This window comes from Silurus meridionalis, chromosome 18 (assembly GCF_014805685.1).
Source record: "Silurus meridionalis isolate SWU-2019-XX chromosome 18, ASM1480568v1, whole genome shotgun sequence".
Classification (NCBI taxonomy): domain Eukaryota; kingdom Metazoa; phylum Chordata; class Actinopteri; order Siluriformes; family Siluridae; genus Silurus; species Silurus meridionalis.
Window position 1 is genome coordinate 19,247,362 of NC_060901.1, and position 20,098 is coordinate 19,267,459.

General features: G+C 37.8%; 1 protein-coding gene across 3 annotated transcripts in view; it reads left to right on the forward strand.

Moving 5' to 3' along the window:
* LOC124400780 (chemokine-like protein TAFA-2) overlaps nucleotides 1-12,955 on the forward strand; it is a 30,158-nt gene extending 17,203 nt beyond the window's left edge. For 2 of the 3 annotated variants that reach the window (XM_046872535.1, XM_046872533.1), the window contains exons 2-6: nucleotides 1,233-1,333; nucleotides 5,943-6,095; nucleotides 9,222-9,346; nucleotides 9,871-9,920; nucleotides 12,092-12,955. In XM_046872535.1, the coding sequence (XP_046728491.1) occupies nucleotides 1,234-1,333; nucleotides 5,943-6,095; nucleotides 9,222-9,346; nucleotides 9,871-9,900 (408 nt within the window). In that variant the 5' untranslated portion in view covers nucleotide 1,233 and the 3' untranslated portion in view covers nucleotides 9,901-9,920; nucleotides 12,092-12,955. The remainder of the gene's footprint in view (nucleotides 1-1,232; nucleotides 1,334-5,942; nucleotides 6,096-9,221; nucleotides 9,347-9,870; nucleotides 9,921-12,091) is intronic. The other variant, XM_046872534.1, reaches the window with a different exon arrangement.
* Nucleotides 12,956-20,098: the final 7,143 nt, after the last annotated feature.

Sequence of the window (20,098 nt, forward strand, 5' to 3'; positions counted from 1 at the left end):
AATAGACAGGTCATTTGTTGCTTGTGATCTGAGGATCTGTTCATTCCTGAGTCTCTGCATCAGGGCTGATCTGATGTACGTTGGTCACTAAGATTAAAGTCCTCCAAAATAACAACAAGACTTGTACATGTTTATTAAACATGTTTTATTTTATATTTAAACTTATTTCCTGATATTTTTTATCACATTCATATTTATATCGAGGCCAACATAAAGGTCTGATAATAGTATTGATGCATTCAGTCAACAACAACAACAACAACAACAACAACAACAATAATAATAATAATAATAATAACAATAACAACAATAATAATAATAATAATCATAATAATCATAATAAATATAATAATAATTATTATTATTAATATTATTATAACAACAACAAAATAAAATAAATAAATAAATAAATAATAATAAATATAATAATAATAATAATAAGTATTATTATTATTATTATAACAACAATAATAAAATAAATAAATAAATAAATGAATAAATAAATAATAATAATAATAATAATAATAATAATAATAATAATAATAATAATAATGTCTATAAAATGAAAATTTGTGTCCAAAAGCTACCCAAAAGGAATATGTAATCCAGACACGTTCTCGATTATCTCCGGTAAGACGGGGACAAAGCCTTTCACTTGCATGAGGTGCAAAAATATAAGGCTCCTTTAGGAGTAGAGCTCGATGTCCAACATATTTCAGAAGACTTGACAAATGACCATGGAACAGGAACCACTTGGATACGGGGTTGAGGATTTTTCAAGGGTGAATAATTTGTTTTCCCTAATGAAAAAAAAAAACAAAACAAGGTATTTAAGTTAAACTTGAGAAGAGGTCACAATAACACATACGGTGTACGGTGAAGTTCACCTCTAGTGCTGACATGCATATGCAATGCACCCAAAAGTATTGGGACAAACCAGCCTTTCCAGCCATATGTGGTTCTTTGTCAAAATGTTTCTTAACGTTGGAGGCAGGTTGTATATCAGGATGTGCTTAACGTGAACATTTTTCTTCACTTGAAGTAGGAGAGCTATATATATATATATATATATATATATATATATATATATATATATATATATATATATATATATAAACCATCCAAACCCAGTGCTTTTGAAGTATACCTGAGTGGAATAATGGAATTATGTACTTGATTCTTGTTTGAGGTTTGACCTTTCTCATCTTCTCACTCTCTCTTTCTCTCTCTAGGATGAGTAAGAAACAAAAGAGGAAGACCTTTACTCAATTTCTGCTGCTCATCTGCATGCTCACACACCTGCTATCACCAATCCACATCGCAGGACATAAAGGTGAGTGTAAATTGAGTTATTAGAGCTCTGCCAACGCCGGGAACATGCTATCGTGTGTTATATATAGAAACACGGTAGTTCCTAGAATAAGGCTGGTTTACTGGTGGAACAGTACAGCAGGAAATTGCGCTCGCATCACAGGTGGCCTCAGAAATAAATGACTGGAATGGATCAGTTGTCAGAACACCAGTTGGAACTCCAGATCCCAACATCCATTGTGGCCTCCAAATACGGCAGCTGCAAAACTCCCAAACCACACACACTGCTTTTCACAGCTACTGATTGAGCACAGGTGTGATCAATTACACACATTCCTCTCTCTCTCTCTCTCTCTCTCTCTCTCTCTCTCTCACACACACAAACACACACTCTGTGAAGTAACACTCATTGTGACCCGCTGCTTTGACTTGTTCTTCCTAAATGGTTATTTAGTTTTTCCCTCTGGTTTTCTACCTGTTTCTGTTTGTACCTTCTGTTTTCAGTTCAGTTGTATGGCAGCATTTTTCTTTATCAAAGTGAATTCTTTATTTTTGCCAAAAGAAAAAGTGCAGAAATGCATTGTGGGTGTGCTTGAGAAAAGACATTAGTGTGAAATTTTTTTATATCGTCCCTATTATTAATTCAATATGAATTTAATTATATTAATATTATTAATTAAATTATAAATTATTATTATCTCATTAACAAATGGCTTTTTTTGTGGCTGGATGGGGAATATTATTATTATTATTATTATTATTATTATTATTATTGTTCTTAATTTTTTTTGCTTAATTAGCATGAATATGAACTTCAGTAATATATTGATTGATTTATTAGTATTTTATATATATATATATATATATATATATATATATATATATATATATATATATATATATATATATATATATATTAATTAGCATGAATATGAACTTCAGTAATATATTGATTGATTTATTATATATATATATATATATATATATATATATATATATATATATATATATATATATATATATATATATATAATTGGTCAATAATTAATATGAATCAATTTTATTATTTCTTTATTTATTTGCATGTACAGACAGGAGAAAATCATAAAATGAGTTTGAAGAAATAGATTAGCGCGTTTTCAAATAACCCTCTCAGCAGTACCCCATGGTGCCACACAACGACGTGGCGATGGCCAGCTTACCTTAAAGAATAGATTGGGAGTGTGGTGCACGTGCGGCCGCCAGGCAGCTTTTGGCCCAATTAGGGGCAGCATGCGTTCAAACCGGCAGCGTCTTTTGACTCGCTCGTCCTCAAGATGCTCATCATCTTATTGGAGACTGCAATCAAATTATCCTGCAAGGGTTCAATGTCCATCTGATGATTTTTTACACTGTAATTTCCCCAGGGTTTTTTTTTTCTTTTTCTTTATGGAATTGTAAATCTATTATCATTCGAGTCAGGCACAGCTTCCAGAGAGCAGTTAATGTTCAAGGGGGAAGAGTTGGAGTCAAAATGGAATGGGAGGGAATATATACGCAAGTCAAACAGCAAATATCGTGCCGCTAAAGGTCCAAAGGTGCATACAGTGTTTTTTATTCTTTCGTGAATTCCTTCCTTGCATCGTGTCAATAGTGACTTAGTATATAGTAATGACTGCAACCACTACTTATAAAACTACAATACGTTTGAGTGGATATACACAGTACAATATACCAGTAATAATGTAATACACGTCATTTAACGAAAACCCGGAACCATTAAGTAAGTTATGAGTCTTGTTCAAAGACCCAACAGTGCTGGGATTTGAGCTCATAACCTTGTGATCGTTCTATAAAAATCAGAGCTCATTCACCTACAAGATGATTAGTGAGATCATACCATGATGTGGAATGTAGGCAGTCAGAGGTCTACTCCACTTCTTCTTCTGCACAGAGTTCTACTGACCTTCACAAGAAGAACAATGTTTTCATATTTTGCGTACGTGGGAATAATCATGCTGGAACACTGCTAGGGTGAAGTGTGTATTCTATGCAAATGTGTACTGAAAAAGATTGTGGAGACACTTTGGGAAACATCTACATATGTGTGTGGTGTCCATATACTTTTGGTTTTATTCTGAATGCCATTTGTTGCACTTATGCATAGATAGATAGATAGATAGATAGATAGATAGATAGATAGATAGATAGATAGATAGATAGATAGATAAACAGACAAACACAGATAGATAGATAGATAGATAGATAGATAGATAGATAGATAGATAGATAGATAGATAGATAGATAGATAGATAGATAGATAGATAGACAAACACAGATAGATAGATAGATAGATAGATAGATAGATAGATAGATAGATAGATAGATAGATAGATAGATAGATAGATAGATAGATAGACAATTAAACAGACAGACAGACAGACAGACAGACAGACAGACAGACAAACAGACAGACAGACAGACAGACAGACAGACAGACAGATAGATAGATAGATAGATAGATAGATAGATAGATAGATAGATAGATAGATAGATAGATAGATAGATAGACAATTAAACAGACAGACAGACAGACAGACAGACAGACAGACAGACAGACAGATAGATAGATAGATAGATAGATAGACAATTAAACAGACAGACAGACAGACAGACAGACAGACAGACAGACAGACAGACAGATAGATAGATAGATAGATAGATAGATAGATAGATAGATAGATAGATAGATAGATAGATAGATAGTTTACAAGCAGAGTGAAATGTTGCTAGATATACAGACAGACAGACAGACAGACAGACAGACAGACAGACAGACAGATGCTGGGAAGCCTGAATGCATTCCCCTGGATAATAAATAGAGCAGTTCTTTAGTTTTTTTGTTTTTTGTTTTTTGTTTTGGCTCAAATCACAGTCTAAACAACGTTGGCTGAAATCTGTGCCCCCTGACTCCTTTTCAGCTGCACATATCAAACACGTTATGGAATATGGAGGTGTTGAATTATGAAAAATACATTGCGTTGTTGTTCATCCTCCAAATGTGCCCTCCTGTCTCCGTCTCTCCGAATGCGTGGACACATCAGCGTTAGATTCGATGCGCAGGGCCACTGAGCTGATCTGTTTGTTCGCTCGTAGCCGCGAATGAAAACTTCAAGCCTCTGGAGGAGATGGTGACCTTATCTTCTACAGTGAAGGAAACGTTACCTGAAATAACACAGTGTTTCTTTGCTTCCTCTCTGCGCGTTTTGCGCTAATAGAGTTCAGAAAGCCCAGAAAGCAAATAATTGCTGGCTCAAACTTGGGTGTCTGAGTTCGGGCTCATATTTAGAATGTGCTGTGAGAGCATGTGGGTTATTTTCTGCACTCCTTCCGTTCTTCCGTTTGAGCACAAGATCTGCTTTTTTTGAACATCGCATTCCACATTTCGTCCCCATTTGCTGGGATAATGTTCTCCGCCGTTCTGGGAAGATGCTGCACTATATTTGTGGGGTGAGGTGAGAAGGTCTGAGGTGCACTTCGGCTTTGTGCACAGGGACATTGTCATGCTGAAACAGGTTTTGGGTTTTATGTTACAGCATCAAGAATAATTTACCGAATCCAAGCGCCGATTTATTTGTGGTGAAAACGCAGAGTAATTAGATAATCTCGGGAACAGAGCGAGGGCAGGTATCCAAACACTCTTAATTAGTTGTTTACTACATTAAATGGGCGAGAGAGAGGAAAAAAAAAGGCATCCACAGGAGGAGGGAACCTCACGGAAATGTCACACACAATTAAAAACTGCACGGACATGAATTATTCAGACCAACACCGAAGGAGGAGACGAATACATCAAAACAGAAAGATATGTATGTAAACACATGACAGCGTTCCTCAAATCTGTGTTTATGCATTCATTTATTTAGGTTTATCCTCATTTATTGAATGGCAGCTGCAGTTACAGGATTCACCACCAGGGTGCATCAGAATGGATTCATTTTTAGAAGAAAGGATTCTCCAAGTTGAAAGAACATGTAAGGGGTTGATCCAGGGCTAGGTGTGAGGTGTAACAGGATGTCGAAGAACAGGCGAAGACGGCCTGAGGTGAAGCCGTAGCCGTAGATGATCACCTTCTACATTAAGAAGTTCAAGCTGTCGTTGATGTAAACGGTTTAAAATAACGCTTTGTTTATTCTTATGCATTTTAAATACAACTCGTTACGTCTACAATCCTGCTGCTCCGAATCACACACAGATAAAGTAGTGCCATCAGATTACATTTTCTGTACTTATGCACAATCAGAGATTAATAATGAAGCTGTTGGAGTTCACACCTGGTGCTGTTTTTCATTCAATTTCTGATTTGAAATTCTCATTTTCTACTCCGGTTTGTTCAAAAAATTTATCTTGGATCTTGAGCCATTTATCAAAAATGATATATTCACCATATAGTAAGTACAATAGCTGTCTCACTGTAGATGGAACTGAAACTGGGGGTTACTATGCTTACATTTATAGAATTAATCAATAAATATATATGTATTAAACACTGGAGTGATTGGTGTCAATCATATCGAGTTTGTGTGTGTGTGTGTGTGTGTGTGTGTGTGTGTGTGTGTGTGTGTCTGTCACTTATCTTCTCATTCAACAGTTCACCATGTCCGAGCAGGAACGTGTGAAGTGGTAGCGTTACATCGATGCTGCAATAAGAACAAGATCGAGGAACGCTCTCAGACTGTCAAGTGCTCCTGCTTCCCGGGACAAGTGGCTGGAACCACACGAGCAGCACCTTCCTGTGTAGATGGTATGTTCTGGGATTTGAATTAAATTCAATACAGGTGTAAACTAATTTGTTGGTTCTCCTGCATGAAACCAAGTTGGAACCCATCATTTCAAATCAAATCAAATCAAATCAAATCAAATCAAATTTTATTTATCACATACACATACATACAGGGTACGACATGCAGTGAAATGCTTTATACGACGGTCCGGCATGAGGGAAATAGGGTGGGGAGAAAGAAAAGAAGCAGATAAATAAAGTATAAAGTATAAAAACTATATAAAATAAAATAAAAGAATATAAGATATAAAGGATATATAAAGATATGTATGTGAAACAAAGAGAAAAATGTATATACAACAAATATTCTTATGGCAGTAGACAGTGAAACAGTAAACAATGTGTAACAAAGTGTAAACAATAGATAATTTTAGTGGTGGGGTGTCCGTGTGCAGTATGGTGTGGTGTAAGGGTCCGTAAGTGCCCGTGTGCGGTATGGTGTGGTGTAAAGTGTCCATAAAGTGTCCGTGTGCGGTATGGTGTGGTGTAAGGGTCCGTAAGTGTCCGTGTGTATGGTGTGGTGTAAGTGTCCATAAAGTGTCCGTGCGGTATGGTGTGGTGTAAAGTGTCCATAAAGTGTCCGTGTGCGGTATGGTGTGGTGTAAGGGTCCGTAAGTGTCCGTGTGCGGTATGGTGTGGTGTAGAGTGTCCATAAAGTGTCCGTGTGCGGTATGGTGTGGTGTAAGGGTCCGTAAGTGTCCGTGTGCGGTATGGTGTGGTGTAGAGTGTCCATAAAGTGTCCGTGTGCGGTATGGTGTGGTGTAAGGGTCCGTAAGTGTCCGTGTGCGGTATGGTGTGTGTAAGGGTCCGTAAGTGTCCGTGTGCGGTATGGTGTGGTGTAAGTGTCCATAAAGTGTCCGTGTGCGGTATGGTGTGGTGTAAGGGTCCGTAAGTGTCCGTGTGCGGTATGGTGTGGTGTAGAGTGTCCATAAAGTGTCCGTGTGCGGTATGGTGTGGTGTAAGGGTCCGTAAGTGTCCGTGTGCGGTATGGTGTGGTGTAGAGTGTCCATAAAGTGTCCGTGTGCGGTATGGTGTGGTGTAAGGGTCCGTAAGTGTCCGTGTGCGGTATGGTGTGGTGTAGAGTGTCCATAAAGTGTCCGTGTGCGGTATGGTGTGGTGTGAAGTGTCCATAAAGTGTCCGTGTGCGGTATGGTGTGGTGTGAAGTGTCCATAAAGTGTCCGTGTGCGGTATGGTGTGAAGTGTCCATAAAGTGTCCGTGTGCAGAATGGTGTGGTATAAAATAAATAAATATAAAATATAAAGTGCACTTTGTTGTGCAAGTCCAGAGTTTAAAGTGGTTTAAAGTGGGAAAGGTGAGATCTGTACACAGAAGAAGTGTGATGATGGAGAGAGTGGACCAGCTTTTAGATCCTGGGTGTTTCCTGGTTTAAACACCGAATGGCTCATGGAAGAAGCTCCTCCTCATTCTCTCTGTGTTCGCTTTCAGGGAGTGGAAGCGTTTCCCTGAACGCAACAAAGAAAAGAGTCCATTGTTGTTCCAATGAAACAAAAAATGATGGAACCCTAATAATTTGTTGATCACAGAACACAGTGAGACTCCTAACCCTGACCCTAATACTGACCCTAACCCTGACCCTAAACCTAATCCTGACCCTAAACCTAATCCTGACCCTAAACATAATCCTGACCCTAATCCTAACCCTGACCCTAACCTTGACCTTAAACCTGACCCTGACCCTGACCCTGACCCTGACCCTAACCCTGACCCTGACCCTAACCTTGACCTTAAACCTGACCCTGTCCCTAACCCTGACCCTAACCCTGACCCTAATTTGACTCGCCAAAAAGCTCCAGTTTTCTATTTCTTTGTACGAAAGAGATTTCTCCATTGTTCCAGCATAATCTCCAGAACCACTATCACTAATATAAAGCAGTGATTTATTAAAATAACACGTACATTTCTAGATTTTTTACATGAAGTATAAATGCCACTTTAGCTCATTGTAATAAATCTATCTACATTTATATCCAATATATATATATATATATGTGTGTGTGTGTGTGTGTGAAGAGTTATGCAGTGAAGGATGCATCTATGGGAAGTATGAAAGCACCTTACATACAGGAAGATTTTTTTTTTTTTTGCATAAATTTGTGAATGTAGAACATCTGGCAAATGACATTTGGCAATTTCTAAAGATCTAAATATACAATGGATTCTAAATGGGTTACTATGAAACCAAAAAGAAGATGACCTGAATCCCCATTTGCTGTTATAATCGACTCCACTCTTCTGGGAAGATGTTCCAGAGTGATGTTTGTGGAGAAGTGGTGAAGTCAGAGTTCATATGTCCAATAGAGTTTAAATCTTTATAACAGGCCAAGATCTTTTGCTGTAATCCATATAAAGCATATTTTCATGGAGTTGGATTTGGGGCATGTTCATGATGGAACAAGTTCCAATACAAGTGTGTTGGAACAGTTTGGAGAAAAGCCACAGATGGCGTATGGAAAATTCATGTGTCCCAATACTTTTGTCCATATAATATATATTTTAGGATGAAAGCTTCGTTGACGGTTGAAGTGGACGTCGACTCCTAAGTGGCCGAGCCGAGTTGAGATGTAATAAAGTGGAGAAAATCAGAGAATGACGCTCTGAGCGAGCACCCAGATGGGCCCCTCAGTGCTGTCTGACCTATTCGATGACATTTTGTGTCTGACATTCCCTGCAAATTAAAGCATAGCGCTAATGTGCTCGCTGCAGGAAATCATGACAAAGCGATCAGCGCTTAACCTTTTCATTATCTCCACTACATATTTAGATATTGCACCTTTTTTTTTTTACTCCGATCCGCTCCAGAACACGGGGGCTTCGATTAATCCGATAGAAATCCGATAAAGGTAGAAAAGCTTGTAGTATCGTTTTAGACTAAAAAATATTGGGACACCATGACTTTTCCAGCCGTATGTGGTTCATCCACTGAAATTTGGAGGCACAGATTTGTGTGTTCAAAACGTGTAATTACTGTAAAAATATACACATTATATCGCTCTAGAAAGCACCCTTTAATGCTGTACAATAAATAAAACAAAACACTTCATCGTGTGCGTTTCTCCTCTTCTAGCCTCCATAGTGGAGCAAAAGTGGTGGTGTCAGATGCACCCCTGTCTAGATGGAGAGGAGTGTAAAGTTCTGCCGGATCTCAAAGGCTGGAGCTGTGCCACAGGGAACAAGATCAAGACCACGAAGGTGAGTAAAAGCGTCATTCCGGAAGATCTTTCCACCTCCAGGTGTCCGTGGTTAACTTTCCCCCTACTAGGCGAGTCGGCGTTACAATTAGCGACAGCGTGAAGCTTTTAGTCTTCTTTGATGACATGTCACCACGACGCTTTTACACCTTCACCCGGCCGATCAGCCAACACTCTGGCTTTAATTAGAACCTTTTAATAGTAAGCTGATCCCGATGCCCTTGTCCTGGTTATGATGACTGTACGGCTTCACTCCTGCTCGTCTCTGTCCACATTATATCAATTATTTAACCAGCCACACCAAACCTGTCTGGAGCCTAATTATCGATCTGAAGGAATCTTAAACAGCTTTGGAAAAAAAAAACCAGCGCATCTCTTGGGCTGTTGTTTGCAGCGGTTTTTAAGTATCGACCCGGTGGTAAAACACATAAACCTCAAAAGCGTGCATTTTCTTTTTCGTCCGCTAATGAAATATTAAAGTAATATTGTTTCCTCCTTTCATTTCCCATGTAACCTTTGGGACAGATCTCTTCTGACCGGGATCAGCTTTGGTAGCGGATGGAAACCGGATACAGGTCAGGCTGCACTTCACGATACATTAAGAGACGGAATGAAATGCTTCGGATTGGAAAATTTCCTGCAGTGCTTTTTTTTCTCTCTCCTTTTGTTTTTTGAGCACACCTTCAAAAACATCAGACAACTCCGTGTCCTGAGCGGCGTACGCATTCATCCCAAAGGTGTTCCGATGTGAAGCATATCTTCATGGTGCTGGATTTGTTGCACATGAGCTGAAACAGGTCCGGATTTCCTGTTTCAACTGAATGAATCCTATACATTTGTGTCCTAATATTTTTGGCAGCAGCGTGTAGCTCTCAAGCTTCTGGTCTCTTCTTCTTCTTCTTTCTTCTGGGAGGATTAAACCCCCGCAGGAGCTCTGTCCTACAATAGATCATTAGAATCACTGCGAGTAAAAATGTTTATATGAAGCACAGGGTCAGGAAGCATTTCAAATTGAAAAACGAAATGAACAGAAGTGCGCTAGGAGCAAGAACACGCCAGGAAAAACTTCATTATCATTAATATTCTTACACACACACACACACACACACACGCATAAACACACATCTGTTCTCGATTAATAACATTCTTTCCTTATGTGCAGCTCACTAACTTCCTGTTCATGTTATGTTCACACTGAGGAATATTTTCTGGATCAACTATGCATTGGCAAAAGTATTGGGACACCCGCCTTTTCCAGCCCTACATGGTTTTTCCCCGAAGTTCTCTATTGATCTAGGAGACACAAACCTGCTCCGGCATGACAATGCTCCTGTGCACAAAGCCAGCACAAACCTATGGGTTGGAGAGGAAGATCTCCTGCTTTGTTTGGGATGAATGTGAAGACTGACTGCACCCCAGGACTCCTCACCTCATTTACATCACTACACAAAAATAAGCACATACCAATCTTATAGGGTTAGGTGTCCACAAATCTCCGGCCATATAGTGCATATACAGTATGTTAATATGTTATTGCGAGAATAATACATTACATTATGCGCAAGAACGAAGGCTTTTGATTGTGTAAAAATGTGAAACTGCCGTAAATAAATCATTTATTTTATATATTTATAAAAGTGGGAAAAAAAAGGAAATAAACATTATTTTGACATTTTGATGAAAAAAAAAAAAGAGTTGATTGAATTGTTTGTGTGTGTGTGTGTGTGTGTGTGTGTGTGTGTGTGTGTGTGTGTGTGTGTGTGTGTGTGCGTGCGTGTGTGTGTGTGTGTGTGTGTGTGCGTGTGAGTAACTGAGATAACAGATATCATGCAGTACCCGAGCTTCACTGATCAGCCAGAGAAGAATTGCGCCACTAAAATCATTCCGAATGAACAGAAGTGAATGCAGTGGAAAGAGGGGGGGGATTCTGTCGTTCCTGTCCTCCTGCTGAGATCAGTGCAGCACATTGTTCAGTGCAGCACGTCGTTCAGTGCAGCTTTAAGGAGAAACTACTGCTTACTTACTTGACTCTGATTGGTCAGAAGGGGTGGGTTATAAACAGCACACCTCGTTAACATTAACGGCAGGTTTATATTATGAGCTCCATCCGATTATCGTTTCTATGGTAACAGCTCCTCCACGGGGACGTGTACGGTGGAGGAGCACGATATTGAACACTGATCACAAACGTTTTTATTACAGACGGATTATTAATTATGTGCTTTCAGATATTTATGTACCATTTATTCAGGGGAATGCATTCAGGTTTCCCAGCATCTGTCTGTCTGTCTGTCTGTCTGTCTGTCTGTCTGTCTAAATATCTAGCAACATTTCACTCTGCTTGTAGACTATCTATCTATCTATCTATCTATCTATCTATCTATCTATCTATCTATCTATCTATCTATCTGTCTGTCTGTCTGTCTGTCTGTCTGTCTGTCTGTCTGTCTGTCTGTCTGTCTGTTTGTCTGTGTGTTAGAGTAGATATCTGCCCTGGCTGGTTGGATCTGCTGTGTTGTATTATAGCTGACTCACACGTTCTAAGCTGAGGATGTGGAGAACAGAAAAGTCCTGTGTTATGATGTACTGTCTCTGGATCTCCATCATCTGCTCAGACTCTGTGCATCAGTCGGCTTAATGACCTCATCTTTTATCTGCCATGTTTATGTGATTAAAATAGCTTTGATGTTATATTTATTATAAAACTGTATTTCCGTTTAATCTTTGCTTTTCTGTTTTATTTCAGGTTGACTGAGTCAGACGGACTGAGACCTGCCCAGACGCTCCTCATCTTTCTTCTCGTGGAGCTGCTCTGTGTGAAGGCTGTTTCGTAACAGACACTGAACAAAGCAATGAAGCGTTTCTGGACACGTCGGCGCTGTGAGCACATCTGGACGGATTTGTAAAGGCTTGTTGTGGATTTCTGTAGTTGCGTTTTGCTTGCTGTTTTTGGACTTTAGGACATTTACTGACTTTTTTTCATATGGATCTGAGAGTGACGTCCATTTTGCCTTGAGATACTGTTATTTAGCTTCGCTTTTAAAAATGCAAATCGACTACAAATACTATTGGGCATGTAAAGACACCAAACCACCTACTGTTTTAGTGAAATTTCTTAGTGTAGATCTGATATGAAAGTTTATGTACACATTTTGTTCATTAAGAGACTGTTTATCACATTAATTACACTACTGGTCAAATGTTTTTAATACTGTTTTCCAGTTTTTATTGATATATATACTCCATATATATATATATATATATGGAGGCAGTCCAAGATCAGTGAATAACCTAAAATGGTACAAAGATAATATAAAAATGTTACTAAAAACTGAATAATATATATATATATATATATATATATGTACATATATTGGAGTTCTACAAAAACACCTTTTTTAGGGAAGAATTCAAGGGTTAACAATTTACAGCTTTAAAATTTTAAAACTGATGCTAATTATTCCTACAGGCGTCCCAACGTTTACTGATCACATCCAAACCCCTTTGTGTGTGTAAAAGCATATAGCTCTCATGAAAAGAAGGAAAGAAGAAAAGAAAAAATAAAGGAAGATACAAAAAAGAAAGAAAAAAACAAATGGAAGGGAGAGAGGAAGAAAGGAGGAAAGAAAGAATAATTAACAATTAATGAAGGAAGAAAGAGATGGAAGGAAGGAAAGAAAGAAAGAATAAAACAAAACAAATGGGGGAAAGGAAGGAAAGAAAGAATGACAGACAGACAGAAAAATTAATGAACAGAAGGAAGGAAGAAAAAAGACAGAAAAACAAACAAATGAAAGGAAGGAAGAAACGAAAAGAGAAAGAAGGAAAGGAAGAAAACCAATGAAGGAAGAAACAAAAACAAAGAAAAAACAAACAAATGGAAGGGGAGAGGAAGGAAGGAAGAAAAGAAAGAACAAACTAATGAAGAAAGAAAGAAAGAAAGAAAGACAGAAAGAAAGAAAGAAAGAAAGAAAGAAAGAAAGAAAGAAAGAAAGAAAGAAAGAAAGAAAGAAAGAAAAAGAAAGAAAGATCGTACTAAAGTGTGGGTTCTTTAGAGAAATTTGAAGGACAGTTTCCTCCTCCATCAGAGAGATTTTTTGAAACTCTGGTCTGCAGATGCAAAACCACAACAGAATCAGAAGCGGCGGGTTTTGGTTGAGCAGTGAGAAGGAGAAAGGACGGTTCCTCTGTGTGAAAGTGTCAGACATGGTGGAGGAAGTGTGATGGTCTGGTGCACAGAGTGAGTAGAACCAAAACTCCTCCTACACCACGTTACAGCACCACGCAATGCACCCTGATATCCACCAAGCTGCTCAGGGATTCATCCCACAGCAGGATAAAGAACATACTGTAGAAGAGAAGAACAAGACGGTAGGATTCAAAGCCTGAAATGAGAAGCACAGTCTCACACACTCGGACCTGATGAAGCAGGTTTGGAATGAACTGGACAGAAAGTAAAGGAACCTGCAAGTGCAACACATTTGTGGAAACTTCTGCGAGTTCTGTTTTATATACGGATGGTCGCTGCTTTGAGGAGTTACATTTTAATTCAATTTGAATTTTTTGACTGGTAGTGTATAAAAAAAAGAAAAAAAAAGAAAATTCTTTCTTACATATATGTATAAATGCAAATGCTTCCTCGTATGTATTGTATATCAGGACTATAATAAATCATATTTGAAAAAAAAAAAAACACTAAAAGTCGCATTATTTATTGTATTATTTCTATATTATATTGACCAAAAAAAAAGTTAATTATTTAAAAATTAGAAAGTATTTTACTTCCTTGCATTAGAAATAATTGGCTAACAACAACTCGCTAGTTTCTCCAGTCAGCCGCTAACAACTACACTATGCTACAAAGAGGGCATCATGTGACATGCTTCAGGTTAGAGGTGAATTAACAGAGCTCCAAACTCAGCACTCTGGTCACGTACGGCTGGTGGAAGTGTGATGCGTTCAGCGTAGTCCAGAGCCCTGGTGTCTCAGTGGCTAGTAATTGAAAAAAAAGGAAGTTCAAATCCCAGAACTGAGGATTGAGAAGCGCTGTCTGGCTCTTCAACACGCCACTTAGCCCTCAGCTGCTTCGCATTCAATCCTGTCTCACTATAGATAAAAGCGTCTGCTACATCAATAAATGTAGATTTATTCATTTATTTTTATACTCCACAGGACGCCGTTCACAAGGCCGCGCCCATCCATCAGGGCTTTGATCATGATCATGTGAGCAGGGTTTGGAGAAAACCAGTATCCATTTTCTCTGTTTTTGTGTTAGCATGCTCTTACAGTGCTCATCATACATGTGGACGTTCTGCGCCGAGTCTGTCTGTGGTGTTCTTCTGGTAAACATGGTCTATTAATCGCCACATTAGAATGTGGACCACTGACCATAAGAACGAGATGTGCTTTTTTGAAAATCCAATTCTTCATTTGTTCTTATTATAACCTCCGCTCTCCTGGGAAGATGTTCCACTTGTGCTCATTTATGCTAAAGTGACGACGAAACCTGGGGTGCGCAATAGGGTTTATAGTTCTCCAGGACCTTCTATTCCAGCTCATATACATCATAACTTCACATGCATTGAAAATAAGCACAAAAATGCACTATAAGAGCAAAAGTATTAGGATACCTAACTTTTCCATATGCCGTATGCGGCTCTGAAACTGTTCACAAAACCTCTGGATGTGCTAGCATGAAATTTCACCTTCACAACTAGGAGACCCAGACAAGTCCATGAAGATATGGAATGGAGTGGAAGATCATGAGCTTTCTAAAGATTTCTGTTTATTTTCCTACTGCTGATAAAACTCCTCCCACAGAGATTCACACCTCACTGGAGCTTCGTGTTGACTTGGTAAATTTAGTGTGTTTTCATGGCTTCCTGAATATTAACGGTCTTTTCCAGATTTCTGGAGATTATTAATCAGACATTTTGATTGCTTTCAGTTTATAAATATAAAACCCTAATAGGAGACGTGAAAGCATTACATTTGCAAATAACAATGTCATAAGAATGTACACAGAACTTATAGCTACAAATCTTTTTTTAAATATTAAATTTTTTTTAAAATAAATTGCAGCTTTTAAAAATATTATTATTATTATTATTATTATTATTTATATTATTATTTTATTATTATTATTTATATTATTGTTGTTTATATTATTATTATTTTTTTTTTTTTTTTTATTATTATTATTATTCATATTATTATTTATATTTGTATTATTATTATTATTATTATTATTATTAATATTATTATTATTATTATTATTATTATTATTAGGAGATGATGAAGAGATGAAAAGATGACGTGATGAATAATAAATACATGAGTTCATTACGTTATTGACAGAGCAGCCAGATATTCCGAAGAACTGGATAAAAAGCTTTGTTCTGCTAATAAAAGTGTGTGAACAACAATCATGTAATTACACACTGGCAAAAAGACCGAAAGACCATGATGAGAAAAAGAGAGACTTTCTTGCCCGGAAAAAAGAAAACAATAAACATCACTTCTGACTTGTGAAGGCTGGAAGAATCCCAAGCGTCATTGTTTGAGATGTCGAGCTCTTTTGTTTTTTTTGCAGTTCGCTTTTGCAGGCTCGTTTTTAATGCTTTTCATTTCTACGATTCAAAGAATGAGAATTTTACTGAATGAATAAGATTTTATTTTTGTGGATTTCTGATAATGGAGAAATAAAATACTCAACCTAAACCTCTTATCACTGGCCTTTACAAGTCCTTATGAATGTGCATGTGTAAGAACAAGTGAGAACGTTCTGTCTGATGCCACGCCACCACGCAATCACCCTTTACTCTGGTGAAGTCTTCTCGATCGCATTCTTGATCTGTTGCAAACCCGAGGATACATCTTCTGTCCTCCACCACTGCTGTTTTCTTCAGGGATGTTTGGTGTCCCTGAGCTTAACACTACATGATTTCTTTGACTGAAGGTTGAAAATTGGAGTATAGTGAAAATTCATGTTCATTCCTCCACAAGGGGGTCAGTAATGTCAGGTACTGATGTAGGGTTCATAGCTGTATAGCAGGAGATTTTCCACTCCAAACCATGTCAAGCAGATCTTCATGGAGCTCTCTTTATGCACAGGTTTGGGTCTCCTAGTTCAAGTGAAGGGAAAAATCAATGAATGAATACGAAGTATCGCGAGACAAACGCGTCCTGAGAGTCACAGAATAGAGATTAACATGGCAGAGGTAGAGCTGCTTTCTGGAGACAGAACTTTCTGGAGACAGAACAGGAAACGAACGTCTGGGTTTATTTTTTTCTGGCTGTCCGTATTCCACTCACTCGCACCTCGACGGTGTTCTAAAATCACCTCAAAGTCCATGTGCTTTAATCAGGGGCTTGTTATTCGCTGAGGTCCTTCTCAAGCTTCTTAATCTGTATGAGAATCAATTCCATGGTATTTATTTTCATTATACTGCAGCTCCAGCAGAAAATGGGTTGCGCTGAAAATACACAGGAAGTGCAATATTTTCCAGCTAATAGTAAACCTGGGATAGAAAGTTCTTTCAGCTGTCGATCCGAATATGCCTTTCTTTTCCATTCCAAAACTTGAGAAGCTCCAAGTGAGCCATTATGCAGCAAATGAAAGTAGAAAGTGGGAAATTCCTGTTCCGTTCTGACGAATTCTGTGTTATTCGTGTGGTAATTATGGAAGTCAGGTGTCCACAAACATTCAAATGTTTAAATGATTTGATTGGGGGGTCAATTTCAAGGTGTGCTTCCAACTTTCTAGCGCCACCATCTGGTTACTCGTGGAATTATGCTAATATTTAAAATACATTATATAGTTTAATGGAAATAATGCTAAATACATATACATATAAAAAACCTGTTAGGGATTTTTAACACAGACCATTTATTTAAATAATGACAAGACTGTAAACTGTAAACATTCCCTGCACAATGAATCAAATTTGCCCAGTTTGACCATTTAATCATTCAAATTAAAAATCTTTATAACATCTTTTCGTTTCTACTTGCGTTCATGATTCATACATCATGTGAAATAAAGCCACAACCAAAATCTGAGCTCGGAATTACACTAGAATTATGTTCTGCTCGTTTATCGTGTTTATCATTAATCTGAGCCGAGATCTACATCCAGGCCTCGGATGATGATTTTTCCCCCTGTGTGCACTCCTCCGAGTCTCCCTCCATCCCCAATCCGGTCTTCCCTGCCAGTCTCTATGCTCTCCTTGTCTTATTACGTTCATGTTTGTGATTCAGTGAGTGGAAAGATGCGAGAATGAGGGAATAAAGCGCTCACTGACGCACTGTTTAGTTGTATTTAGTGTGTGTTTGTGTGTTTGGACAATTGTGTCAAGTCTTCTGTAAATACTTTTTTAACGTGTGTTGTGGTGTGAAATTTGGCACATTAAATGAGAAGGGTTTAAGGAACATTCTGACCATATTTGTTCCAAATGCTTCCACTGGTCTAGCGCCACCATCTGGTTACATTTGAAAGTACTCCAATTAAAAATTCTTAAACTTTTTTGAACGGTATGTCTGAAAAAGTAAAGGCTACGCATTTCTGGGGTCAATCTAAGTTTTTTTTTAAGATTTTGTCCGATCATCACCACATTTCGCAGAAATTATCTTCAAAGTAAATCTCATAAAAAAAAAAATTCAAATGGTGTATGCAGCATATATGATAACATTTGGCAGACAACCACTGTGCTATCACCAGGATAGACAGATTGAATGGAGGAAGGTTGAACAGTTTGAGATTGGAATGGAAAAAGTCCCTGATGATGTTGTGTGCTCTGTGCAGGTGTCTTCTGTAGTGAAGAAGCTCAATGGTTGGTCATTGGGTTCTAGTAATGCACTGGACGGCTTTCAGCACCCTTTTGAGGGCTTTTTCTTTATGCACCATTGAGCTGCCAGAACATTAATAAAATAAAATAAAAAAGTCAAAATCTTTATGGACGTTTGAATGTTCCAATAAACTTTCCTAAATTATTCGCAAGAAGTATAGATGCTGTTGTGTTCTCCAAACCAGGTTTGAAGTGTTCTGATGCTAGACCAGATCCTCAGAGATATAGGCACCTAAGAACCTGCAAAAGTGAAAGGGAAGGTTTATAGGACTGTGGTAAGACCTGAGATGTTGTATGGTTTAGAGACAGTGGCATTGAGTAAAAGACAGGAGGTGGAGCTGGAGGTAGCAGAGCTGAAGATGTTGAGATGTTCGTTGGGAGTGATGACGATAGACAGGATTAGAAACAAGTCTATTAGAGAGACAGGGCATGTAGGACGTTTTGGAGACAAGGTGAGGGAGGTGAGACTGAGATGGTTTGGACATATGCAGAGGAGGGACATGGGGTATATCAGTATGAGAATGCTGAGGATGGAGACACCAGGAAGAAGAAAAAGAGGAAGAACAAGGAGGAGGTTTATGGATGTGGTGAGGGAAGACATGCAGGTGGCTAATTTGAAAGAGGCAGATGTAGAGGACAGGGGGGTTTGAAGACAGATGAGCCACTCTGGCGCCCCCTAATGGGAGGAGCCGAAAGAAGAACAAGAACATAAAGTTGGGTTCATCCCACGACTACTCTATAACAATATATATATATATATATATATATATATATATATATATATATATATATATATATATATATATATATATATATATATATATGAATCTTCTGTCTGATCGAAACAAATAACTTTTCCCTCTGGACACACTTTTAGTTTTTTCATGATGATTTTTTGAGGTTAATTTGTAATTATAAATTATAAATTTGTAACTATAAATTAGTTATTTCAGCTTTCTGATGAGTTTTGGGATTAAACTGTTTTTATTAAACTGCGATGTGGCAGTACAGGTTAAAGCCTGTTCACTCTCTGGAATTAGGGAAAGTCTCTAATAAAGCAAAGCATTGAGTGTAGTTAAACATGGATAGAGAGGGGCATGATGGGATTCTTTGTGTCCTTTGTGATTTGTTTCTACAATTCTACCATCACAAGCACATTCAGAAGGCAATTACTGTACCCCAGTAGACTGTTTGGATATTAAACCATAAAATTAATGACCCAGAATATATCCAAAGCCGATATACAGATATTTCTTTGGCTCTAGTTTTACTTGGATAGTCAGAAAACACCCTGAGAGACATTATCCTCTCCCTCTATTTAATAGTTGACAGACTTTAATGCAGCACTTTGGTTTTGTACTTCAGTATTAAAGTGTTCTATAGATGGCAGGATCCTTTAAAAAGAAATAATAATAATAATAATAATAATAATAATAATAATAATAATTATTATTATTATTATTATTATTATTATTTTATTATAAGAATTGTTTTATTTTATTTTATTTATTATTATTATTATTATTATTATTATTATTATTATTATTATTATTATAAGTGCATTTCTGTTAGTCTGTTGCATGGTGCAGATGCTTCCATGCACTGGTCACATAGCAACCCGAACCTCCAACCTCGGGGGTTCAGTCACCAGGGAATTATGGAAGCTCTACTGTCAGATCTAGAAGCCATTCAGGCGGAGGAAAGAGCTCACACACTCACACACACACACACACACACACACATACACACACATTTTCATTCACACAACAGATTTTCACAATCCGTTGGGACTGAATCTGATCTGGATGATAAAATATGTAGTTTTCAAATAGCCTTTACCCCCCAAAAGGAAAGGTACTGGCAACCGATGAGATTGGTGTAAAGACAGTAATATTAATTAGCGAATA